The sequence below is a fragment of the Neoarius graeffei genome, chromosome 18, assembly GCF_027579695.1.
Source record: "Neoarius graeffei isolate fNeoGra1 chromosome 18, fNeoGra1.pri, whole genome shotgun sequence".
Lineage (NCBI taxonomy): Eukaryota > Metazoa > Chordata > Actinopteri > Siluriformes > Ariidae > Neoarius > Neoarius graeffei.
Window position 1 is genome coordinate 29,141,728 of NC_083586.1, and position 27,249 is coordinate 29,168,976.

At 41.7% G+C, this 27,249-nt stretch overlaps 1 protein-coding gene across 3 annotated transcripts in view; it reads left to right on the forward strand.

The window, feature by feature from the left end:
- The window catches only part of appa (amyloid beta (A4) precursor protein a), a 117,549-nt gene that overhangs the window by 54,486 nt on the left and 35,814 nt on the right, over positions 1-27,249 (forward strand). For all 3 annotated transcript variants that reach the window (XM_060898645.1, XM_060898643.1, XM_060898644.1), the window contains 4 exons: positions 18,719-18,852; positions 23,102-23,176; positions 23,440-23,598; positions 25,909-26,037. In XM_060898645.1, the coding sequence (XP_060754628.1) occupies positions 18,719-18,852; positions 23,102-23,176; positions 23,440-23,598; positions 25,909-26,037 (497 nt within the window). The remainder of the gene's footprint in view (positions 1-18,718; positions 18,853-23,101; positions 23,177-23,439; positions 23,599-25,908; positions 26,038-27,249) is intronic.

The window sequence follows — 27,249 nt, forward strand, 5'->3', positions numbered from 1 at the left end:
TCAATTGTGGTGGTGGAGAGCAGGAACACCATTCCAGAATCTGTGTCCAACTGGTTTGACATTTGGCAGTTTTGAAGGTCATACAGAGATGTCCACAAGAGCCAGTACTCGACGGTTTTCTCCGCTGACACACAGTCTGCGCCGGCTACTCAATCCCAGGGAAAAAAAAAAAAACTACTTGCCTTTCAATCTTCATGCAATTTTATATCATCTCAGCTGCCCATAATTTGCTGCAAATCCAATTATTCCACCATGAAATTGTCTTCAATTCAGTCTAGCATGGCCAGAAGTGACTCCATATTTGTTGATCAATTTTCGCACTCGGATTGGCTGAGCTGGACCACATGACCGGTAAAGACCCAGTTGGTGGTTGCAGACAATTTCACTCGGTTTTCACAAAATATTTTAGAATGTAATGTAATTTACACATGCACCAAATAAGCTCACCATGTAGTTATGTTACAGAGCCAGGCAGCATACTATAGAGGGTAACTGAGAAAGCCAAGCACACACACACGCACATCTGGAGGGAAATTTCATACATATTTTGCAAGTATTTCACAGGGAAATGGTTGTTATTAGCTGAGAATGCACCAGAAGGCATGTAAACTTCAAATTTTTCTGGGGGAGAGTGTCCCCAGACACCCTTTAGCATTAGCGCGCCTTTGCTGCTGCAAATTCCAGAGTCCCCTGATACTTTAATTTATTTTAGCCGGCTAGTTCAGATTTTCTGGAGAACCCTGTCATAGCATACGATTCTACATCATTTTCATCCTTATCAAATCATTTCGTGAGCTCTCGTGGATGGGGGTGGAGTCATTCTGGACAAGACCAATCCCATTGTGATAGACACGTTTCATCGTAGGCTAGATGTGATCAGTCAGGAGAACTTTGTATTGCTTTGCAGTGACTTGTGCTTCTAACGAACCCCAATCATGGCAGCAAAATAAAGTCACTGGTTTTGCCATTAATTTGCCTCACATGAATATGCAGTGCTGCTGCTGTTACTCTGTCTTTAGCAGTATTATGTGATGAGATTCCAGTGAAATATACAGCTCTGGAGAAAAAAAATTAAGAGACCACTTCGATTGAAGAAAAAAAAAATCAGCATTTCTATGTATGGCAGCCATTTCATTCCAGTGTCTGTGCTGGAATTCCGACACATTCACAACCTGTTGTACGTAATGAGGTATTGATTAGATGATCACCTGAATCAAATCTTATTTAATGTGGAAAAGTATAAAAACCACTGCTGTGGTCATCACTATCCTCTTGCAATAGGATCAGTTTGGATGGCAAAACAGTGCAAGTAATACCTTTAAATTTAATTGGAATAAATAAATATCTGTTCATCATGCCAAAAGAGTTAAAACAAAGTTTTGAGTGAGAAAAGAAAGGTTCAGTTCTGGCTTTACTGTCTGAGGGATACAGTGAACGTCAAGTTGCTTCCATCCTTAAAATTTCAAAGATGGCAGTTCATAAGAAGAAGCTCAAGCAGCAGCCATTGGGGACAACAGAGTTACAGACTGGCAGAGGGTGAAAACGACTCTCCACTGACAGGGATGATGATCAACTCCTTCGAATGCTGTTCAATAACCGTAGGATGATATCAAGAGAGTGGCAAATGGCAGCTGGGGTTAAGTGCACGGCAAGGACTGTTTGAAGCAGGCTCCTCTGGGCGAGGTTGAAGTCATGCAAAGCTAGAAAAAAAGCCCTTCATCAATGAGAAGCAAAGAGCCAGGCTGAGGTTTGCTGAAGACCATAAGGAATGGACTGTGGAGGACTGGAGGAAGGTCGTCATCTCTGAGGAGTCCAATTTTCAGCTTTTCCCATCACCTGGTCATCTAATGGTTCGACAGAGACCTGGAGAAGCCTACACATCAGTGTCTCACACCCATTTGTGAAATCTGGTTGAGGATCAGTGATCTTGGGTGCTTCTGCAAGGCTGGAATGGGGCAAATTTTTGTTTGTGAAGGACACATGAATCAAGCCATGTCCAAGATTATCCTGGAAGAAAACTTGCTTCCTTCTGCTCTGACGGTGTTCCCTAACTCCTAAGGATTGGTTTTTTCAGCAGGACAATGCTCCAATGCCACACAGCCAGGTCAATCAAGGTGTGGATGGAGGACCGCAAGATCAAGTCCCTGTCATGGCCAGCCCAGTCTCCAGACCTGAACCCCATTGGAAAACCTCTGGAATGTGATCAAGAGGAAGATGGATTGTTACAAGCCATCAAACAAAGCTGAGCTGATTGAATTTTTGCACCAGGAGTGGAATAAAGTCACCCAAGAGCAATGTGAAAGACTGGTGGAGAGCATGTTAAGATGCACGAAAGCTGTGATTTTTTTTTTTTTTTTTTTTTTTTTTTAAATGTCAGGGTTATTCCGCCAAATATTGAGTTCTGAACTCATCCTAAGTTCAAACATTAGTGTTGTGGTGTAACATTTTGAATAGGATCTTGATTTCTATGCATTATTCAAGGTCTGAAAACACTTCCATCTTTTATTCTGACCAGTTTTCATTTTCTGCAATTAAATGCTCTGACGATATTTGTATGTGGAATTTGGGAGAAATGTCAGTAGTTTATGGAATAAAACCAAAATGTTAATTTTCCTTAAACACATACCTGTAAATAGTAGAACCAGAGAAACTGATAATTTTGCAGTGGTCTCTTAATTTTTTTTCCAGAGATATATATGAATGACACAGAAATACTTGGTAGTTTATTTATTATGCAGTAGCAAGTCAATTAAGTGTAATTTCAGTGGAAGATTAGCAAACCATTATTTTAATTTTAGCATCATAATTTGAGCACTTTTATTTGGAACACTATACTAATACTGGTACTGGGTAGGGCCTCCCTTTTGCTCTCAAAACAGCCTCAGTTCTTCATGGCATGGATTGCACAAGATGTTGGAAACATTCCGTTGAGGTTCTGGTCAATGTTGACTTGATTTGCATCACACATTTCCTGCAGATGTTTCAGGTGCACATTCATGCTGCAAATCTCCCGTTCTACCACATCCCAAAGGTGTTCTATTGGATTCATATTCAGTGACCTGGAAAGACCACTGAACATATTTGGTGAGCCTGTGCCCACTGTAGCCTCAGCTTCCTGTTCTTGGTTGACAGGAGTGGAACCTGCTATGGGCTTCTGCTGTTGTAGCCCATCCACCTCAAGGTTCAAAAAGCATTCTGAGATGCTTTTCTGTTCACCACAGTTGTACAGAGTGGTTTTCAGAGTTACTGTGGCCTTTTAGTCAGCTTGAACCACTGATCTCCTATGTGTGTAAAAAAAAAAAAAAATCTGGATAGTTCATTTGCCAATCACGTGGCGCGATCTGGCATCATATTACTGTGCACATCAGACTGGTATGATCGTATCTCTGCCTAGGAAGCTACACAAACTGGACATCTAATGGCCCTTTTCCACTACCCTTTCTCAGCTCACTTCAGCCCAACACAGCTCGCGTTTCGACTACCTCAGAGCAGCACGACTCGGCTCACTTCAGCCCTACTCAGCACCCAAAACTCGCACGGTTTTGCAGTGAGGCTGAGGTGAGCCAAACCGAACTGAGTGAGGCTAGGGGCGTGAGGAGACACTCCCCTGTGCACTGATTGGTGAGGAGGAGTGTCCTCACATGCCCACACACGCCCCGCGAGCACGCTGGGAACCACCATCTGTAAACCCGGAAGAAGAAGAATTACGACAAATTATGCGCCTCGCCTCATCTATACGCTCTTGCCAGTATCTGTTGGCGTTGTCAGTGACAACAAGCCACAGCACCAAGACCAGCAACACTAACGACTCCATGTCCTCCATGTTTATTGTTTACTATCCGGGTCGTGAGACTACCGCTTAAAAGGTCACTGATGTCACTGTTTGCGCCGCCTAACGACATCACGTGACGTCCACCCACTTTCGCTAACTCCACCCAATGTGTCCACCCACTTCCAGCCAGCACGGTTCAGCGCGGTTGTAGTCGAAATGCAACGCCAACAGCCCCGCTCAGCCCGACTCAGCACGGCACGGCTCAGCCCGACTCAGCCGCGTTGGTAGTGGAAAAGGGCCATAATTGTTGAGAAAATTGCAAGAAAAATGGCTGCGTGTGCAGCACACTGCAAAAAATAAAAATCTTAGGAAGTTTGTCTATTTTCAAGTCAAAACATCTAGCCACCCTTATTATAAGACATAATTGCCCAACAAGCAAAATCTCATTTAGCTAGAAAGGCTAGTTTTTAGACAGTCCATCTTGAAAATCTTGTATAGACAAAATGTCTTAGTCATATTTGGAGCACCTTTGAAAAGTGTTTTTTTTTTTTTTGTTTGTTTTTTTTTAAATAAGTACATTTTGGACATTTGTCAAATGCAGTTCATCTTGTTTCAAGAAAAAAAAAACAAAGTATGCTTGTTTTGGGAATAAATGAACTTTACTGAAATCTTTGAATCTTTCATTACAATTCATCTCCACCTTACAGATCCTAAGTTTACTGCGACTGTTTTCTCAGTCATTCAGATTGAGCTCCTTCTAGATGCTGTACAGACTCTAGACCAGACAAGTGCCTTCAAAAAGGCTATGAGTGAGTGGAGGGCGTTTTACTGAGGTCTTTTTGGAATGCTGAGAGTTAAGTTCAGGGTTTTTTTTTTTTTTTTTTTTTTTTGTTGGTTTTTTTTTTTTGTGCCTGATCTTGTAAACCCCTCGTACACATTAGGGCTGGGTATCACCAGATACCTCACGATACGATACTATGGCGATATTTTGCCCACGATAACGATAATATCACGGTTCAGCGATAATCGATATATTGCAAGAAATTTCAACCACATCATGATATCTGTGTCACTGAAGAAAATCAGAATTTATTGACCACTGTAAAATTACATTTCACATACATAACTACACACTCTTGCCAGACATAGATTTGTCTCTATTCCACTGCTGGCAAAACCAAGAGTTGCTTCACTACAACATACAGAAAATTCCCATTTCTGTGCTAGTATTCTCAACTTTTCTGTAAGCATGGACACATCAGTGCTGCTTAACAAGCAGAATCAAATTGTTTTATGAAAACTTAAAACTTGCACTGCAGACTGCACATACATTTCAGTGCTAACACTATCAATTTGTTCTTTGTAAACTTGAGAACATATACCTGAGAACATTTAACTTGTGCTTAGTGCTTGTGTAAAGTTTAATCCAAACCTGTACTGTGAGCACACATTTCAAAACTGCATGTTGTTCTTCAGGAAGAGCAACTGGTCAGCATGCTCAGAGGTGAGACAGCTCCTGTAAGAGCTGATTACGTCACCTGCAGTAGAAATTGAATATCTAATTGGAGCGAAACAGGTTTTGCAAAGTGCGTACTCTTTGTCCAGCTCACTGGGGTTTTTTTTTTTTTCCTCCTTTCCTTTGGAATCCAAAGTGGCTCCAAACATCTGCCTTAAAGTTCGGTGGCGTCTCTAGGTTTACGTTAACAGCCATGCTTGCTTGCTTTTTTTTTTTTTTTCCCCTTCACTGCAACCACCGGGAAAAAAAGAGAAGACGAAGAGTGCCTTGCAGTGAGATAGCGGCACAGCGACACCTTGCGGAGCGGAGGTGCGGAAGTCGTACTGGATTTACAACCCGTCTGAAACATGATTTATTATTTGAAAAAATATCGATATTCAAATTTTGAGTATCGATATTGAATCGGAAGACAAAGTATCGCAATATATCACCGTATCGATATTTTTGCCCACCCCTAGTACACATGAATAGTCAGTGCCCCCAAAACGCACTGTTGCTTTGGCGTTGTGTAAGCACTGTAAGTCAAAACGCGTAGGCTTTTTTTTTTGGTGCCTGAGGTCCTGGGGAAGTGGAATCTTAAGAGATGTTTTAATGTTTGAATGTTGAAATGGGGGGAAAAAAAAAAACTTGTTGCAATGCTACACGTGTCGTCAGCTTGATTCAAGATAGTCTCTGGTCTCATATCTAGAGTATTTTACTAATTACAGGTCACAAAAGGAGAATCTTTTAAGCTAGCAATGCTTAGTTGTAGAATTTAACAATCCTAATATTAGTATATTTATCTTAAATTCAGTTTTTACTGCTAAGACTTTGTCATGAATTTAAGTGAAATACCCTTAAAATGAAATAATGACTTGAATGGCTAAATGTAAGGAGTACGATCTTGTTATAAGAACTATTTTGATCATTTTGAGTTAATCAGATCTCGCATAATAAGTTCCCCAATCTTATTTTGGAATTATTTCATCTAAAAACAAGTTAGATTTTTCATCTTACTTTAAGAAATCTTACCAAGTCAAATTTGACTAGTTCCATTGGCAGATTTTTTTCACCTGATTCAAGCAAATATGCTTTGTTTTAATCTTTTATTTCTTATTTTTGAAAGGCCATTTTTTTTGCAGTGCAGTCAACTGTACCAATGGTCAGGTCAAAGTTTGTAGATGCACATTTCACCTGTGAGTATTGGTACCGTGTGATCGTTTTCATAGCTTTTACACATCAGTGACACATTTGCGTGGACCCCCTATAGCATTTTATGATGTTTTGCAAGAGTGTGAGGGGGGGCAGAATCTGTCTCATCGTCTTGTCTGTTTTTGTCTCAAATTTGACCTTGATATCTGGCGTGAACACTGTGACTGTCAGATTTTAGATGGAAATGTTCCAGACTAGATCAAAGCCAAAGTCTAGACATGTTTGATATTGAATGTGAGAGCTCAAGCTCAATGGCTCACATTCGAAAAGAAAAATGAGCTGAATAAATTAGCCTCAGTAGCCTAAATGAAAGGACCGTAGCCTGAGGCAGAAATGGCAGTGAGCGATGCGAATAAAACCAGAGATGTTATTGTTCTAGTTTGGTCAGAGGGATTTTTGTGTACCTAAGGCTAAGCACAATTGACTGTAGATCATCTGCATGTCATACCCACTTTCACAAATTGATGAAGCAGGCGATCATGCCCATTTTAATTACATGATTTTAGTTTAAATTGAGTGCAAGTATATTGATAAGTACTCTTAAATCAGGGTTGGTTGTGTTTCCTGGTCAGTGACTTATTTCCCAGATGGCGTCTGATTATATGAGTAAGTTTGCCTGTACAAAATGAATGTGTCTAAAATGACAGCGAATTACGTGACCAATGAATACTGTTAAGACATGACTGTGAGAATGAAATGAAAATGGCAAATAACATGATAAAATAATCCTGTTTCAACCAGGGCTTTGAACCGGTTCAAGGAACGAAAACCGGGAACTTTTTCTATTTCACATGGAACAGAAACGAAACCAGAAACTTTATTATTTTTTATGTTCCAGAACAGAAACGCTTATTAAAAATAATGGTAACCGGTTAATACCGGTTTTTATTTCGTTCCTCAAAGTTTCCGTAGCCTACAAATAAAAAAATTCATTCTTCTCCTGCGCAAGTTTCTCTGACCCGCTGGGGTTCACTTCCTGTGTGACGTTCGCTGACTGAATGGAGAGAGCGGGAGGGTGGACTACTATCACGTCTCCACATCTTAAATAAGAGGTAAATATTGCAGTCTATCGTTATTCGAAAACGTCAATTTCAAACACGATATCAATATATTTGTCCACGTTAATGAGAGGCTCGCGAACATTAAATGACATTAACCTCTGTTAGCCTATCAATGCATAGGGCCTGACTAGCCTTTGGTAACACACTAAACGAATTCTCTTTCACTTTTGGCACTTTTTCTGTTTGTGTAGATGGGAAGACATACTGAGAATCCAAATCGCCAACATTTGAAATAATTGTTTTGAATTATTTCTTGTCTTATTTAATGAAGGTTGTAATAGAATTAGCCTACATTTGGCTTAAGCTGGATGAGACAGAGACATAATTTTATAGCCATTTGTTAAACAGCTGACAGGGAACGTAATTAACCGTTCCGGGAATGAATTTTTTTTGTTCTAACCAGTTCGGGAACGTCTATTTAATGGTGGAACCCAAAACCGGAAACGTTAAAATTCCATTTCTGTTCGGAACGAACCAATAGGAAAAACATTCTGGTTCAAAGCCCTGGTTTCAACAACTGTCGTAAATAGAAAGGAAGAAGAAATGTATGAAAGGTGCACTGTATATGAGAAACTGAAATGATCTCTGTAAAAAAAAAAATAGTAAAAGAGCCGTTCAAAAAAACGATCAGAGACTGAACTGTAAAAGGAAAAAAAAAAAATGGAGTGATCTAAAGATGTGTAAGGAATGTGGGTAAAGTTGAGAAAATAAGAGGAGGTAATGAAAAAGGGAGGGAGAGGAGTCAGGAAATACTTTTTTGGGGGGCAGATTTGTTTGGATACAACAAAGCCACGTACATACGATGGGTGTGGTAAAATGGCTGCTTAGACAGTACAGAACACTTCACTAGTCTATACTGGCCAGTGAGCTATCCAGATTTTATACATAGAGATCAGTGGCTTGAACCAGTCTGGCCATTTTTCGTTGACCTCTCATCAGCATGGCGTTTCCCTCTGCAGAACTGCTGCTCACTGGATGTTTTTTTTTTTTTTTTTCCCCTCCTTTATTGCACCATTCTGAGTAAACTCGAGAGACTGAGCATGAAAATCCCAGGAGATCAGCATTATAGAAATGCGACAGTCATGCTGTGAAATAAGACCGCCAGTTTCTTTTGGGCTGCCTAGTTTAGAAAACATGTTTTCTGCTGTTCAGATTGGACTCTCCTTTCTACATCACAAGGGGAGCATATTAGAATTAAAGCCGCAAGCGGCCTCGACGGGCCCTCGCACCAGCGGCCAAGGGGGGCGGGGGCATGCGTCCCCGCGAAATACCTTCCACAGCTTCTTTGGCAAGAGACATTACTCCCACAATGGTGACAAAGCACAGAATTGGACACAGAGTACACGGTGCGCTGAGATGTTGTCATGGACAGAACATTTTATGCCATGGCCTCCCAACCAAATTAATGTATTAACCTCATCAGTCACCAAGCTAAAGCTACATAGGATTGTCTTCTGTTAGACATCTATTAGTCTGTATGTAACGCTACAACACTTGCTCCCGACTGCCTACCCATTCCCCACAAGTCATGTGTTTTTAAGGCAACCAAAACAACATACTCCTGGTGCCTCATGATTGTAAACACCTCTCCTGCAACTGCTACAGCGCAATGAGCGCCCCCAGTGGTCCACAAGTCATGTGTGTTTAAGGCAACCAAAACAACATACTCCTGGTGCCTCATGATTGTAAACACCTCTCCTGCAACTGCTACAGCGCAGTGAGCGCCCCCAGTGGAGAAAGTTCACCAAATTTGGTATACATGTCAAGGGACCTATGAAGAGTTGTTTTGTAAAGTTTGATCAAGTTTGACCAATCAGAAGCCGAGATATAAATTGTTGCCTGAAAACAGCGCCCCCAGTGGCAAAAGTTCACAAAATTTGGCACATATGTCAGGTGACCTGTTAAGAGTGTGCCTATCAAGTTTGATCAAGATTGAGAAAATAGAAGATGAGATATTGATTTTTGAAGAATAAATTTTTTGGTTTCTCCCATGTCAGTAGGTGGCGCAATGCTGCACATGAGCGATTATGAGTTGGAAAAATAAGTGTCTACAACAGCAACGTACTATCAGAAGGTAGTGGTGTGAAGGAGAAGCATTATGGAATTATTTACCAAAAACCTGTTTCGGAGCAATTGCGTTGGCCAAAAACAGCGCCCCCCATGGACGAAAATTCCCAAAATGTGGTGAACATGACATGGGAGGTAATAAGAGGGTGGCCGTGAAGTTTGACCAAACTTGAGGAAAGATTGGATTTTTTGCCCAAAAATAGCGCCCCCAGTGGCGAAATATCACAGAAATTGGGTAACATGTCAGAAGCCCAATGAGTGATTTGCGTGTGAAGTATGAGCAGTTCTGAGCAATTTGAAGATATGTTATGAATTTTTAAGCATGTAAAATTTTGCTTTGAAAATTGATTGACGTATAACTTCTGAACGGTTTATTCTACGTGAAACGTATTTAGGAACTTTTGTCAGCCGTGTCTGTAGATGATGTGTATCAATTTTGGTGACATTCCTATGAACGGTCTAGGAGGAGTTGCGCCGTCTTCGTCGCCATGCATTTCGCACAAAAGTGAAATTACCTCACTTCCTGTTGGGCGTGGCTAATGCATTGGCATTACATTTTTGTCTGGCTTAGTGAGATACATATGCGTACCAAATGGCATGCCACTACTACAAACTACATGGCAACCAGGCACCTTAATGCGGGAGGCCAAAATCACAATGAGTTAGGGGGCGCTATAGAGGCCCTGAGGCCCGCCTGGATCTGGGCTTCTGGTTCTCAGTAGCGGTGGGAGTCTAAGAAAAAGGAGCCAAATTTAGTGCGATGTTGACCATGGCAAGCGCCCCAAAAAGGGTCTTGTAAAGAGTTTGCTTGCCAAGATTGACAAATCAGAAGCTGCAATATCATTTCTGCCATAACCAGCACCCCCAGGGGCGAAAGTGCACAAAATTTGGCGTACATGTCAGGTGAGCTATGAAGAGTTCGCGTATGAAGTTTGATGACAATTGAGTAAACAGAAGATGAGATATAGATTTTTGAAGAATAAATTTTTTGGTTTTTCCCATGTCAGTAGGTGGCGCTATGCTGTACATGAGTGATTATGAGATGGAAAAATAAGTGTCCACAACAGCAACGCACTATCACAAGGTAGTGGTGTGAAGGAAAAGCATTATGGAATTATTTACCAAAAACCCGTTTTGGAGAAATTGCGTCGGCCAAAAACGGCGCCCCCCATGGACGAAAATTCCCAAAATGTGGTATACATGACATGGGAGGTAGAAAGAGGGTGGCCGTGAAGTTTGACCAAATTTGAGGAAAGATTGGAATTTTTGCCCAAAAATAGCGCCCCCAGTGGCGAAATATCACAGAAATTGGGTAACATGTCAGAAGCCTAATGAGTGATTAGCGTGTGAAGTATGAGCAGTGTTGAGCAATTAGAAGATTTGTTATGAATTTTTAAGCATGTAAAATTTTGAAGTGAAAATTGATTGACGTATAACTTCTGAACGGTTTATCCTACGTGAAACGTATTTAGTAACTTTTGTCAGCCATGTCTGTAGATGATGTGTATCAATTTTGGTGACATTCCTATGAACGGTCTAGGAGGAGTTGCGCCGTCTTCGTGGCCATGCATTTCGCACAAAAGTGAAATTACCTCACTTCCTGTTGGGCGTGGCTAATGCATTGGCATTACATTTTTGTCCGGCTTAGTGAGATACATATGCATACCAAATGGCATGCCACTACTACAAACTATATGGCAACCAGGCACCTTAATGCGGGATGCCAAAATCACAACGACTTAGGGGGCGCTATAGAGGCCCTGAGCCCCGGCCAAGTGTGGGCTTTTGGTTCTGAGTAGCGGTGGCAATTCTCGGAAGTGGCGCCAAATTTCGCGCGTTTTCGCCCATGGCAAGTGCCCCGAAAATGGCCCAACAGCGGAGAAAAATAAAGAAGAAGAAGAAGACGGAAGAAGAAGAAGACGGAAGAAGAATAATAATAATAGTGAACTCTTACAAGAACAATAGGGCCTTCGCCCATAGGGCTCGGGCCCTAATTACGTCGCTCCACTCTTGGCTTGAGAACTACCTTTGCAAATGAATCCATTACCAGGTCTGAGGCTATTTTCCCACGTCAACTGCCAGGCTGAAAAAGTGCAAAACCCTTCGCGTACCCTTACTTTGAAATGATTAAGCCGCCAACGTATTTTAAAGGAGATGCGCAGAACCATGGCTTCACTTTTTGTTTATAAATGCCTCAAGAATGGCACAGGAATAGTTTTAAGCGTTAACTATAAATCTAATATAGTAATTTTTACGATTAAAATGATTCATATAGGTAGCGGTCTGAGTGAATGACCTTGATAGCCTTCCTGCTGTGCCGTCACAGATATCGGTCTCATCGCCATTTCCGCTATACTAAAACACAGGGCTGACTGCAACTTCAATCTTCCATTTTGAGCTAATTTATCGCCATGCCGCGTAGATGTGTTGCTGGCGGGTGCAGCAACATGACAGAGATCAGCATTATAGGAATACGACAGTCATGCTGTGAAATAAGACGGCCAGTTTCACGGGCATGATGGGCGCCTACGAAGTGGTCTCTCCTCTGCTCTGCACATTTTACTGAAGACTTGTAGAAGACCTCTGATCTGTTGAGTATTGGCGAAAAGCTCATACTCGGGTTTTAGTAATTGCCTGAGCCGAGCAGTAATGGCAGAGTACTCAGTATGGAGAAGGAATGGACCAGCTGTCTGATTTCTCTGCTGGATATGCTTGCCTCAGCAGCAATATCTCACCCTTGCGTGGAAGAAGCGAATGAACGGAGAACTGTTCATTCAAAACAATCGGCCACAAGATCGGCCTTCAAGAAGTGAGAACACAGACGGGTAAGCTCCGGCTCTTTTTTTAGATTTGAAAAAAAAAAACAGCAAAAACACACATTGTTTACCTGCATTTAGATTAATACATGTAACTCATGTGTTTTAAGTTACCGGTACAAGATTATTTAATTTGCTTCAGAATTTGATTCTCAGTTCATCTGATTTAATGAGCCTTTTACGTTTTATCAGTGAAAAATGCATGCATGTAGGTAATGTTGCATAACACCTATCCTGTTTTAATGAGAATCAGCCTTAGTTGAGCAAGTCGGTAACAGTATTTCTTACTTTCACCATAAATTTTTATTTATACAGTGGTGCTTGAAAGTTTGTGAAGCCTTTAGAATTTTCTGCATAAATATGACCTAAAACATCAGATTTTCACACACGTCCTAAAAGTAGATAAAGAGAACCCAGTTAAACAAATGAGATGAAAAATATTATACTTGGTCATTTTATTTATTGAGGAAAATGATCCAATGTTACATATCTGTGAGTGGCAAAAGTATGTGAACCTCTAGGATTAGCAGTTAATTTGAAGGTGAAATTAGAGTCAGGTGTTTTCAATCAATGGGATGACAATCAGGTGTGAGTGGGCACCCTGTTTTATTTAAAGAACAGGGATCTATCAAAGTCTGATCTTCACAACACATGTTTGTGGAAGTGTATCATGGCATGAACAAAGGAGATTTCTGAGGACCTCAGAAAAAGCATTGTTGATGCTCATCAGGCTGGAAAAGGTTACAAAACCATCTCTAAAGAGTTTGGACTCCACCAATCCACAGTCAGACAGACTGTTTACAAATGGAGGAAATTCAAGACCATTGTTACCCTCCCCAGGAGTGGTCGACCAACAAAGATCACTCCAAGAGCAAGGTATGTAATAGTCGGCGAGGTCACAAAGGACCCCAGGGTAACTTCTAAGCAACTGAAGGTCTCTCTCACATTGGCTAATGTTCATGAGTCCATCATCAGGAGAACACTGAACAACAATGGTGTGCATGGCAGGGTTGCAAGGAGAAAGCCACTGCTCTCCAAAAAGAACATTGTTGCTCGTCTGCAGTTTGCTAAAGATCACGTGGACAAGCCAGAAGGCTATTGGAAAAATATTTTGTGGATCAATGAAACCAAAATAGAACTTTTGGGTTTAAGTGAGACATGTTATGTTTGGAGAAAGGAAAACACTGCATTCCAGCATAATAACCTTATCCCATCTGTGAAACATGGTGGTAGTATCATGGTTTGGGCCTGTTTTGCTGCATCTGGGCCAGGACGGCTTGCCATCATTGATGAAACAATGAATTCTGAATTATACCAGCGAATTCTAAAGGAAAATGTCAGGACATCTGTCCATGAACTGAATCTCAAGAGAAGGTGGGTCATGCAGCAAGACAACGACCCTAAGCACACAAGTCATTCTATCAAAGAATGGTTAAAGAAGAATAAAGTTAATGTTTTGGAATGGCCAAGTCAAAGTCCTGACCTTAACTCTTTACCCCTTAATGACGACGTATGACGACCCTGTGTATATCCCATAATGACACATGATGCCTTGTCTAAAACCTTGTCTTTAGACTTTTTTTCCTTGTAAATATGTTATCAGGGTGAACAGTATATACAGGTCCTTCTCAAAAAATTAGCATATTGTGATAAAGTTCATTATTTTCCATAATGTAATGATAAAAATTAAACTTTCATATATTTTAGATTCATTGCACACCAACTGAAATATTTCAGGTCTTTTATTGTTTTAATACTGATTATTTTGGCATACAGCTCATGAAAACCCAAAATTCCTATCTCAAAAAATTAGCATATCATGAAAAGGTACTCTAAACGAGCTATTAACCTAATCATCTGAATCAGCGACTTAACTCTAAACACCTGCAAAAGATTCCTGAGGCTTTTAAAAACTCCCAGTCTGGTTCATTACTCAAAACCGCAATCATGGGTAAGACTGCCGACCTGACTGCTGTCCAGAAGGTCATCATTGACGCCCTCAAGCAAGCGGGTAAGACACAGAAAGAAATCTCTGAGCGAATAGGCTGTTCCCAGAGTGCTGTATCAAGGCACCTCAGTGGGACGTCTGTGGGAAGGAAAAAGTGTGCAGAAAACGCTGCACAACCAGAAGAGGTGACCGGACCCTGAGGAAGATTGTGGAGAATGGCCGATTCCAGACCTTGGGGGACCTGTGGAAGCAGTGGACTGAGTCTGGAGTAGAAACATCCAGAGCCACCATGCACAGGCGTGTGCAGGAAATGGGCTACAGGTGCCGCATTCCCCAGGTCAAGCCACTTTTGAACCAGAAACAGCGGCAGAAGCGCCTGACCTGGGCTACAGAGAAGCAGCACTGGACTGTTGCTCAGTGGTCCAAAGTACTTTTTTCGGATGAAAGCAAATTTTGCATGTCATTCGGAAATCAAGGTGCCAGAGTCTGGAGGAAGACTGGGGAGAAGGAAATGCCAAAATGCCTGAAGTCCAATGTCAAGTACCCACAGTCAGTGATGGTCTGGGGTGCCATGTCAGCTGCTGGTGTTGGTCCACTGTGTTTTATCAAAGGCAGGGTCAATGCAGCTAGCTATCAGGAGATTTTGGAGCACTTCATGCTTCCATCTGTTGAAAAGCTTTATGGAGATGAAGATTTCATTTTTCAGCACGACCTGGCACCTGCTCACAGTGCCAAAACCACTGGTAAATGGTTTACTGACCATGGTATTACTGTGCTCAATTGGCCTGCCAACTCTCCTGACCTCAACCCCATAGAGAATCTGTGGGGTATTGTGAAGAGGAAGTTGAGACACACCAGACCCAACACTGTGGATGAGCTTAAGGCCGCTATCGAAGCATCCTGGGCCTCCATAACACCTCAGCAGTGCCACAGGCTGATCGCCTCCATGCCACGTCGCATTGAAGCAGTCATTTCTGCCAAAGGATTCCCGACCAAGTATTGAGTGCATAACTGAACATAATTATTTGAAGGTTGACTTTTTTTGTATTAACACTTTTTTTTTTTTTTTTTATTATTGGTCAGATGAAATATGCTAATTTTTTGAGATAGGGATTTTTGGTTTTCCTTTACTTTTTTGCCAAAATCATCAATATTAAAACAATAAAAGGCTTGAACTACTTCAGTTGTGTGTAATGAATCTAAAATATATTAAAGTCTAATGTTTATGAGTACATTACAGAAAATAATGAACTTTATCACAATATGCTAATTTTTGAGAAGGACCTGTACATGTACAAGGGTGGCTGTAGCAACTGCTTTAAGGGGTAAAGAGTTAATCCAGTTGAAATGTTGTGGAAGGACCTGAAGCGAACAGTTCATGTGAGGAAACCCACCAACATCCCAGAGTTGAAGCTGTTCTGTACGGAGGAATGGGCTAAAATTCCTCCAAGCCGGTGTGCAGGACTGATCAACAGTTACCGGAAACGTTTAGTTGCAGTTATTGCTGCACAAGGGGGTCACACCAGATACTGAAAGCAAAGGTGCACATACTTTTGCCACTCACAGATATGTAATATTGGATCATTTTCCTCAATAAATAAATGACCAAGTATAATATTTTTGCCTCATTTGTTTAACTGGGATCTCTTTATCTACTTTTAGGACTTGTATGAAAATCTGGTGATGTTCTAGGTTATATTTATGAAGAAATATAGAAAATTCTAAAGGGTTCACAAACTTTCAAGCACCACTGTATGACTTTTTGGTCTATGGCTGTAAAAGGCCTCGGCCTTAAAACTGGTTCCTTCTGTGACGTCACACACTTGGGGGTGGCTCAGCGGGGCAGCTCGAATGCCAACTTTGCGGTCAATTTTTAACTCCAAAAAAAAAAATTTATATAAAAATTTATTTTTTAAAATTCCCATTTATGCAGCATACAAGAATCAAGGATGGAAATGCTATCCACTCAAATGTATTTAAAAATAAAGGTTCTGCATATCTCCTTTTACGTTAGAGGTGACTCCCCTTTTCCACAAGTTGACACAGTTCCCTGAGGTCTCAATGAAATATCCGTGACACTGTGGTCAAAACACCAAGGATAAAGCACCACAGCGCCCTTCTCACACTGTCTAAACCAGTGGTTTTCAAAGTGGGGGGCGCTAGGGGGGCCTCAGAAAGTTGGAGGGACAATAACAAAAAAATTGCGGAAAAAAATACTTTTTTAAATAATTATTAAATATATTGTAATTAGTTTTTTAATCATTATTATAAAATATAATTATTAATAATAATACATCATATCGAAACGTTGTTTGCCATGCTCATCTCTCCGATTGCCTGTGACGTTGCGGTTTGCGCCATTTATCAAGCTGCTTTGCTCCTCAAGCTAGCGTATTGCTAGCGCAAAATGGACAGGTTTTTGAAGAAGAGACCGAAGGAACAAACCAACAGCCCTGCTGTGGAGGACACTGCTGCGAAAAAAACTAAGAAGTCCTGGCCAACTAAAATCCGAAAATATGAGGCAGCATACATTAAGTATGGCTTTACAGCCATACAGAAAAATGGCCATGATTGCCCGAAATACGTCCTCTGTCTGGAGACCCTGTCAAACGAGTGCTTAAAACCTTCGAAACTTCAGCGTCACTTGGTACAAAAACATCCGACAGATGCTGAAAAAACAGTAGATTTCTTCAGATGCAAAGAAGAGCATTTGGTCAGGCAATCTGCTGCATTCACCCAGCAAGCTACTGTCCCCGAGCGGGCCCTGAAGGCATCATTTTTAGCCTCGTACCACATTGCTCGTGCTAAAAAACCTCACTCAGCTGGAGAAGATTTGATTTTACCAGCCACCAAAGACATTGTCTGAGAATTGCTTGGTGAGGATGCTGCCAAAAAAATCGATGCTGTCCCACTCTCTGGTAACACCGTGAGCCGACGGATTGGTGACACGGCTCAAGACGTATCTGCTCAGCTGTTGGAGCAGGTGAGAGCCAGCGAATACTTCGCACTTCAGCTGGATGAGAGCACAGATTTATCCAATGAGGCCCAACTGCTTGTGTACATCAGATTTATTTCACAGGAAAGATTTGTGGAGGAAATACTATTTTGTAAAGCACTTGAAAGAAGAACTACTGGGAAAGACATTTTTCAAGTTTTGGACGATTACATCGAGTCTAACGGATTGGACTGGACCCGTTGTGTGGGGGTGTGTTCGGACGGAGCCGCGGCAATGACCGGGAAGATCAGTGGAGTGACCGCGCTCATTAAGCAGAAGGCCCCACATGTAGTGGCCACACACTGCATGCTCCATCGCGAGGCACTGGTCGCAAAAAGGATGGATAACGAGTTGAATCAGGTACTACAGGAGGTTATACAGTTTATCGTTCAGTGTGAAAATATTTGTGTTGAAAACATGTTAGTTAATAATATTCTTATGCTAAACAAATGTAACAATTATTGAATAAAAGTAAGAGAAAACATTCTAAAAGTTGATGTTTCTTTACATATTTTGTAGCATTGTCTGTGGGTTTGCAAAGGGGGTCCCCGGCCAGAAGCTAATGCTGTTTGGGGGGCCTTGGCATGGAAAAGTTTGGGAACCCCTGGCGTAGAGAAAGGAGCTGAATCTGAATGGCTTGTTGAAGCTCATGTTTGCTGAAATGGGCAGCACAAAAGAAACCGAATGGGTCACCTTATTTCAGAGTATGTGGGATGGTAGGCTCCAGATACCCAAATGTATGTGCACAAGCACTGAAAGTGACCTTTTCATAATGTCCCCTTTTGAAGTTTTTATCTTTTTTTATATCCTTCCATTGAAAGGTTACTTGTTTCTGTTTTAAGTGATGCGTGAGAAATCGCAGCAAACTGCTTGATGCTTTTGAATCAGTTCGAACTTTTCAGGCCATAATAAAACAATAAAAAAAAAAGTTACATTATTGTAAGCCATTAGGCATTTTAATGAGGCACATTTGAGAAATTAATAGGATATGAATGTAGGTGCAGACTCTTGCGCTGTTCTGTTGAGTCAGTGAATCATTTAGTGTAGAAAATAGTGATTTTAAAGTGTTGTCACTTCAGCTTTCTTGCATTTTGAATGTTCTTGTTTCACTGTTCAAAGCGGTGGCGCTCTACTCACTTTGGGGCTGTTTTCAGACTTATTTTCCTCTTTTCTCTTTTTAACCCGTCTTTCAATGACTATATGGCTACAGCTGGACATGTAATATCTTATTGCTGCTTGCAACAGTCTCTCTATTAATGGATCCTTAGCTAATCACCTTGTTAATTTCATCCCACTCTATCTGCCATCTCTCCATTTCTTCCACGTCATCTTCCCTCTCTGTCCATGTGTAGTGCCCACCACTTCTCCAAGTGCTCCAGACGCAGTAGACCGCTACCTGGAGACGCCAGCAGATGAGAACGAGCACGCACACTTTCAGAAGGCCAAGGAGAGCCTCGAAGCCAAACATCGCGAGAGAATGTCTCAGGTGAGAGAGAAAAATATGGTAATAGTGATTGCTCCAGGCTTTAGTACCATTTTATTTCATTCAAGATAATTTAATTTGCTCATGTAGAAAGTATTTACTGCCGAGAGGAAGCTCTATTACTGACGAGTGCTAGCCTGCAGCCGTGCTGCTGAGATTCAAGATTAAGTCATGAGTAATGTGTTGGGAATGGATTTATAAGTGCAGAGGCGTGCCGGTGAGCTTGGCTTTTGTGTGCGTATAGTGAAGACAAATATTTTGTGAAAAAAATTGCCATAAAGTATTGCATGTAATGCCATATCTTACAAAAGGACTTTTTTTTTTTTTTTTTTTGTTCAAGTTCATACTTTAGGGCAAGAAAGGAAGAGAGAAAATGAGAGAGATGGGGGACAGAAACTGAGAAGGAACAGGGACACCGGGAGGGGGGACAGATGCAGAGAAGGGACAGGGACTGATGCAGAGAAAGAACAGGGATGGGGACGGGGAGAGAGGGAGGGACATAGGGGGACAGATGTAGAGAAAGAACAGGAATTGGGACAGAGAGAGAGAGTAGGACACAGAGGGGATGGATACAGATGGGGATGGGAGAAAAACTGACAGGGACAGGGGGGAGTGAGAGACGGGGCAGAGAGAGAGAGACACAGACAGATGGATGGGGACAGAGAGAGAGAGAGACCAATAGAGATCTTGCAGTCACGTGACCAGAAAGTACACAGCCGCCATCTTGTCGGTAAAAAACACCGCTGAATACTGCTGCACTCGTGTACAGAATGGATCAATTTCAACCGACGGACTACACGGCTCATTTTTCTAATGAATAGATAACTAGATATATGTCTAAAATAAACGATCTACAGATTAGTGACCCTTATGGCTTACCGGACGGAGTTTTCACGACCGTGTCAGTGGATATTGAACTGCCAGCGGAATACCCAGACGTGTATAATTACCTCATTAACTTTCCCTCGCTGTTCAGTGGTGAAGCACTGCGTGCTTATAAATCTGTGCACAGTTATCTTTACAGAAATTCAGGATTTGTCAGCGACTCAGATGTGGCATCTTGTAAACAAGAAAATAATCCTCATTGGATGGGTAAGTCACTTAAGTATTGAGTATAGCACTGACCAGCCGATTATAGAATAGAATAAGGTAATTCCAGCTGTAATTCCAAATCGTCCGTGCTGTTTACTATGGATCTGGCGTTGGAGAGGTAGAGGCTTAGCAGTGGAGATTTGAGTGGCTGTTTTCTGAGCTTAGTCAACAGCCCAGCTCTACAGCCTCGCTTTTGCTTCCGCTCCCGACGCTGCCTCCTTCACCTGCCAGACCCGATAACAATCCACGGAGAGCCTGCTGGTCTCGCTATCTCGTCCGGAATGTTGCGCATGCAATGGAAATCGCTACAAACCGTCATTTTCTGCTGGAAACCAATGTCCAGTAAGTCCATACAGTTGTAGTGGATATTAAAGTTCGGTACAGACGAACAACACGCAAAAATACACACAAAAAACATAAAAAACGTGCACAGGTAGGGAGAGCTTGTAGCCGCAGCCGTTGTAGTAGAATTGTATATAGTAGGGTTTTCCAGAAGAAAAGGTAGAAGTAGAACCAGAAGTAGAAGGCGGAAATATGGCGTTTGACCGACAAGATGGCGTCTGTCATAATCTGGATCGGCTGTGACGTCACATGCAAGTGCTCCATAGACACCAGTAGACAGAATTTGGGTTTCCATTGCGCTTTTGCACCATAGAAACGGTGTTTTAAATATTTCAACAAAATGCAAATGGTTTGTGTTTCCATTAAGTGATGTTATGCGATTTAAAGCTGGGGTTGTGCTTTTCTCGACAGCACTTAAAGGTTTTTTTTTTTCTTTGTTGTTGTTTTTTGTCCCCCCTCCCCAGAAAGGTAGTTTCCATTTGCTCATGTCATGTGACTGAAATGTGAAGTGTTTCCTTAAAAAAAAAAACCCTCATGCAAGCATAAAAGCTTTTTTGCCATTTGAGGGGTCCCCCCCCAAAAAAAAAAATTCACACTTTTTTTTTTTAAATATAAAGTTCACGATTTCAAATTGCACATTAAGCAGATTAATAGAAACACGGCTACTGACCGACAGACGAGTGGAGTGTGACACAGTGAAGGACAGAAGTGGAGAGAGTGGAGGCATGCTAGCACGTTGTTGGTCTGAGATTCTCGAACATTATAGTTGAATGTTTTGTAGGATTTATATGGAATTACCACTGTAGAAAATTCAGATAAACTTATTAGATTTTATAATCAATCGGAGCAGGGTCAAGGTCAATGCATGGAATAGTTTTTCCTCAGTTGCTTCCTTCTTGCTTGAAGTATATTTTAAGCGTATTTGAGGTAGAGAAAAGAACAACAATGAGGACTTGATGTTGAAGGTGTCCATGTGTTGTTGGCAGTGATGGGAATAACGGCGTTAGAAATAACGGCGTTACTAACGGCGTTACTTTTTTTAGTAACGAGTAATCTAACTAATTACTTTTTACATCGTTATAACGCCGTTCCCGTTACTTACAATAAAATACTATGCGTTACTTTATTAAAGCTGTTTTTATCTGGCACACTGCTCGTTCAGCCTTTCTTTCCTCTGCTTTAGTGTGGGGCGGGGAGACACGAGACAACGGCACAGTAAGCCAATCAGAGTAGATTTGGACAACATACGTAGGTAGGCCACGCCTACTGCACTACTGCGTGGTCTTTCAATCGGAAGACCCAGCGATGGCGAGCGGTCAGCCCAGCACTGCGCTTTCACATTGGAAATACAGCCAGGACTTTTCATTACTTGAAATAAAAGGCAAGAGTGTTTACGTGCAATGCACATTATGTCGAGGAACAAAGCGTTTGTCCTCGTCAGTGGCCAGTAATTAGTAACATAATTTTAATAACTACAAAAATATATTACATTTGATAGATGTCTTATCTCACATTGTCCCACAAAAATATTAATATAGTGTAGATAACGTTACTAATTGGTTCTGTTAAGTGTCCATTTCAGTCATTAAACACATTTAACATTCACTTTTATTATGATTACACTAATTGAATTTGATTTTTTTTTGAGGGGGAACAAAATGTAACGGAATAATTACTTTCCCTGGTAATTAGTTACTTTCATGACAAAGTAACTCCGTTACTAACTCAGTTACTTTTTGGGAAAAATAACTAGTAACTATAACTAATTACTTTTTGAAAGTAACGTGCCCAACACTGGTTGTTGGTATCAAGTTCTACTTCTACACTGTTTATCTGAATCAGACATTTTCACATAGGGATTTTCTCTTGGCTGTTGTTGAGCAGCAGATTAAGAGGGGGAAAATGAAGTGCAAATATAAATGTGTGAAGAAAGATTGGGTGGCAGGGCATAGAATTGCTGCCTCACAGCTCCAGGGCCTGTCTGCGGAGTTTCACATGTCCATGGCGGCTTACCACCTCCTAAAAGCATACTTGTGGGTAGAGTGGTGACTTTTAAATTCCCCCTGGTTGTGAGTGAGTGTGCAGAGGAGGGCAGAAAAGTGGATGAGCAGGGTAAGCTTAGCCTGGCTAACGCGACTTCAAAGCTCTCCGAGCTATTGGTCTGGCCAAGCTATTAAGTCCAACCGTTTCCCAGAGCCCGTGGTTGACCCGCCTCCCTGAAATGCCTCAGTTTGCTACTGGTCGAAGCCAGAAAAGGCTGTGATGAAGCTTAAACCAATCACATCACTCTTTCCTCTGACGTATGCGACGCGACGGGGCTAACTGGTAAATTAAACTCTTACCGAAGCCGGTCGGGAGCAAGGCGAAAACGTCCTTCCTTTCAATAAATACCTCCAGGGCTGCTCTTTGCTCCATTTTCAATGAGAACTTCCCGTTGAATGCTTTCAATACAGCATCTATGCGTAATAGATGCGGAAGCGTGAATGAAGCGCTTCCGGCATAGATTCTGTAAACAGTCTATGGCTTCCGGTCACAGTTCTACTACGTCAGTGCCTTGAACACACCTCTACCCAGGGCCGTTGGAGATGCTCAAAGTTGATTGGTTCCCGATTTTTCGGGAGCTTGGAAGAGCTGTAGATAGCTTGCCTGGCCAGACTAAGCTCGCAACAGGCCCTCGTGTTGCGTCACGCTTAGGATGGGCGGGCCCAGGCTAGGGTAAGCTACCATCTCAAATGCCTTAAGTTCTTTTGTATGTACGTGCTGTGGTGGAAAACGCTGAAAAACCCGTACAGACACTAAAACTGACGTTGTTGTGTAGGTGATGAGAGAGTGGGAGGAGGCTGAGCACCAGTCGAAGAGTCTGCCACGTGCCGACAAGAAGGCAGTCATCCAGGTGAGTTTCATCCATCTGTGCTTTCATCACATGGAAATTTCCACTTCAGGCAACCTGAATCGCATGTAACAGAAATGTTGCTTCAGGTCTGTTCAAATAGGGATCAGATTTCAATTGAGAAATATTTTTCAATTTTGTTAATCTTTTCTCTCTTCGTATATTTTGATGCTTTTTTTTTTATATAAAATCTCTCCCCTTCTTACCTCCTGCTCTTGTCCTGTCCTCCTGTGTTCTCCATGTTCCTGTCACTTCCTTCTAAGCAGCACTTCCAGGAGAAGGTGGAGGCTTTGGAGAAGGAGGCAGCCAGCGAGAGGCAACAGCTAGTGGAAACTCATATGGCTCGTGTGGAGGCTCTTCTCAACGACCGCCGACGCCTTGCGCTTGAGAATTTTCTGAGTGCCCTGCAGGCAGACCAGCCACGGGTACACACATGCACCAACACACCCAGTGTGTTTTTTGAATACGTCTCGCGTTTCGGTTAGCATGCACCTCTTAGTCACTAGTGTGCCTAAGGGCTAAGTAAATGCAAACAAAATAAAGTACAAGCGAGCAGATTATATACACACACACACACACACACACACACACACACACACATTAAATTGCGCATAATTAAATTAAACACTTTCACATAGTTCTAGCTCCCAGTACTAACCCTCTCACCATCTGTGCCCTCCATACGACACTGTTCTTTTCTCCTTCCATCCATTTACTGTTTTTCTGCTCTAGTACGTTTGTCACCTCTCTTCCTTTACACTCCTTTGTTCTCTCTCTCCTCCTTCCTCCCGCCTTGCTCTGAAACCAGTTTTCATTGTTGTACACGGAGAGCTTTGGCTGCTGTTAATTTCCTAATGAATTACGAAGAATCTGGAAAAAGCAGCTGTGATTTCAGATACTGAAATACCACTCATTTTATATCCTGTGCCAAATGTTAGCTTGAATGCTACCAGTTATCTCTCTGGCTAGCTATCTGCGATGTCAAGGACATCTTAAAATCGTGTATTCATGTATATCTATACTGTAGATACCCACTGTTTTTCGAGATAAAGGTGAAAAGACGTTCAGAGTTTCTTAGGCATCAAAAAGCAGCTGAATATAATGATGAATTGTTCTATATCAGGGCTTTTCAAAGTGTGGGGCGCGCCCCCCCCGGGGGGCGCCAGAGTTCTTCAGGGGGGGCGCAACGTGAGAGACAAAATGGATCGGTTTTTAGTACCTAAAGCTACAGTGAGTGAGGAGACAAAGTCTGGGCCAAGCAAAAAAACAGAGCCTCCAGGATGTTGCGATTTGCAACTTCAGCGCAAATTCAACCAATCCCCGCGATTTCAGGGCGGTGTTGCAATTATATCCAATCACCGCAACTTTCCCACAAATTTGACCAATTGTTGGCGTCGTCTTGAGGTGACGTCGACAAACTACCTTCCGCCTTACTTCCGTGTGTTCAAGAGAAGCAGCATGCACGTCGTGTTGCCAGATTGGACGATTTCAAGTGCATTTTGGCGGGTTTTGAACATATTTTGGACTGGAAAACGTCAGCAGTATCTGGCAACACTGAAAGTGTGTTATGTTTACAGTGAAGGACTGTGTGCACTTTATTTTTTTTTACTTAATACAAGAAGTTAATGGATGCCAACATTTTTGCCAAAATGGTATTTTATTTTCCATTGTTTAGGCAGCTTCAGCATCATACTGTGAGATTCTGTTCAAATTGTTTTTTTTCTTCTATGAAGCCTGAGCCATTTATTTTATTAGTTTATAATTATTGTTTAATTTAGTCTTCAGGAGAGACCAACAGGTGCATTTGGATAAGTAAAGCCTATCTTTCTGCATTTTTGTAGTCCTGGTAATCTTTTATATTGGTAAAGTTGTTTATAGGACCATTTCTCTTTTTTTAATCAATAGTTTTTCAGTAATAACTTAATATTTAACATATCACTCAATTTTAATCATAAAAAGAGAAAATCGCAACAATTTCTCGCAACTTTCACTTCCTCCCGCAATGTAATCGCAACAAAAACCTAAAAAACACCGCAACTTTCATCGCAATTTTTTTGGAAAACCCCCTGCAACATCAGACATTTTAGCCCGCAACAATCACAAAAAAGGCCCGTGGAATCCTGGGGGACTGGAAAAAGAAGGAAGTATGACCACGATTATTTAAAGTTTGGATTTTCATGGACTGGATCTGAAGATGCTCCACTGCCACAGTGTGTTGTCTGCCAAGAGGTGCTAGCTAACGATGCTGTGGGATGTTTAAAATGTGTAAAACAAGATGTTTTAAAAAGCACAGATGTTTAAAATGTGAAAAAGAAAAAAATGTGTACAACAACCATTTTTTTAAAAATATGAATGGAACATTAAGTATAGCAACAACAAAAATTGTAAGGGGGGGGGGCGCTGTTGTTTATTTGCTCTCCGAGGGGGGGCTCACTCTCCCACACTTTGAAAACCCCTGTTCTATATGGATTATTTAAAGGTTTTAAAATGGCAGGCTAACCGATCCTAAGTGTTTCTGTATCCAACACAGATCAAATACGTCAAGACGCAGCAAGTTTACATGAACGTATTAATCCATATTAATGGCAATAACACTTGCCATATGGCTCCTCTTATCCCTTTCAGCTCTCAGGATTAATCCCTAAGGCAGTGACAGGTTGACGAGTCAAGGCAGGCCGTTTGGTTGACGTTTTCTACCAAGAAGACTGATTTCTTCTTGTTCTCTCTCTCTTTAGCCACGTCACGTGTTCAGTCTGTTGAAGAAGTACGTGCGCGCTGAGCAGAAAGACCGGCAGCACACCCTCAAACACTTTGAGCATGTGCGTGTTGTGGACCCCAAGAAGGCCGCTCAGATTCGACCTCAGGTATATACAACCACACTTCCTTCTCAGTACGATACGATGCAAGAATTTGCTTCCTAAAATTTATTCTGGGTGATGGATAAAAATGCACCCATTATTATACCCTTTGTGTGTATGCCGTACCAGTCAAAGTTTGTACACCCCTACTCGTTCGTAGGTTTTTCTGTATTTTGACTCTTTTCTACATTGTAGAACAATACTGAAGACATCAAAACTATGAAATAACACGTGGTAAACAAAAAGTGTCAACAAAATGTTTCATATTTTAGATTCTTCAAAGTAGCCAGCGTTTACCTTGATGCTTTGCACACTATTGGCGTTATCTTAACCAGCTTCATGAGGTAGTCACCTGGAACGCTTTTCAATTAACAGATGTGCCTCGTCAAAAGTTAATTAGTGGACGGGTTTCTTGCCACCTTAATACGTTTGAGACCATTAAACAGTAAATAGCAAACTAGAAAAGCACTCGGAGAGTGCAGACCTCTGTCAAGCGGGGGGAAAACTGGAAGGCCAAAAGGGTCATACATCTCCCAATGATGAAGAATCCTTCAAAAAAATCCAAACGGTGATCCGGATCATCACCAAAATTTAATAATTTGTTCCTTGTCATAATACACACCTTGTCTGAAAATTTCATCAAAATCCGTTCATAACTTTTGAGTTATTTTGAACACAGACACAGACAAACCAACGCCGATGAAAACATAACCTCCTTGGTGGAGGTAACAATAAATAATACAGTAAATAGCCCTGTTCCACAACTGTAGTAATCCATATTATGTCAAGAACCGCTCGAGTAAGTAAAGAGAAACAACATCCATCATTATCCCCCACTGACTGAAAGGCCCGAAAGGGGATTGGGTCATTGCGATGTCCATCCGTCCGTCTCAGGAAGGGTGCTCACCTTCTGAAATCAACTCTCAATTTTTGGAGGAATTTCATGAAACTTAGGAGGGTTCTTTGTTATATGTCGGTAGTACACATTGTAATTTTGTTCAGTTCGGTCACGTTTTACGAGTTACAACCCTTGATTAACAAAATTATCTCATCTCATTATCTCTAGCCGCTTTATCCTTCTACAGGGTCGCAGGCAAGCTGGAGCCTATCCCAGCTGACTACGGGCGAAAGGCGGGGTACACCCTGGACAAGTCGCCAGGTCATCACAGGGCTGACACATAGACACAGACAACCATTCACACTCACATTCACACCTAC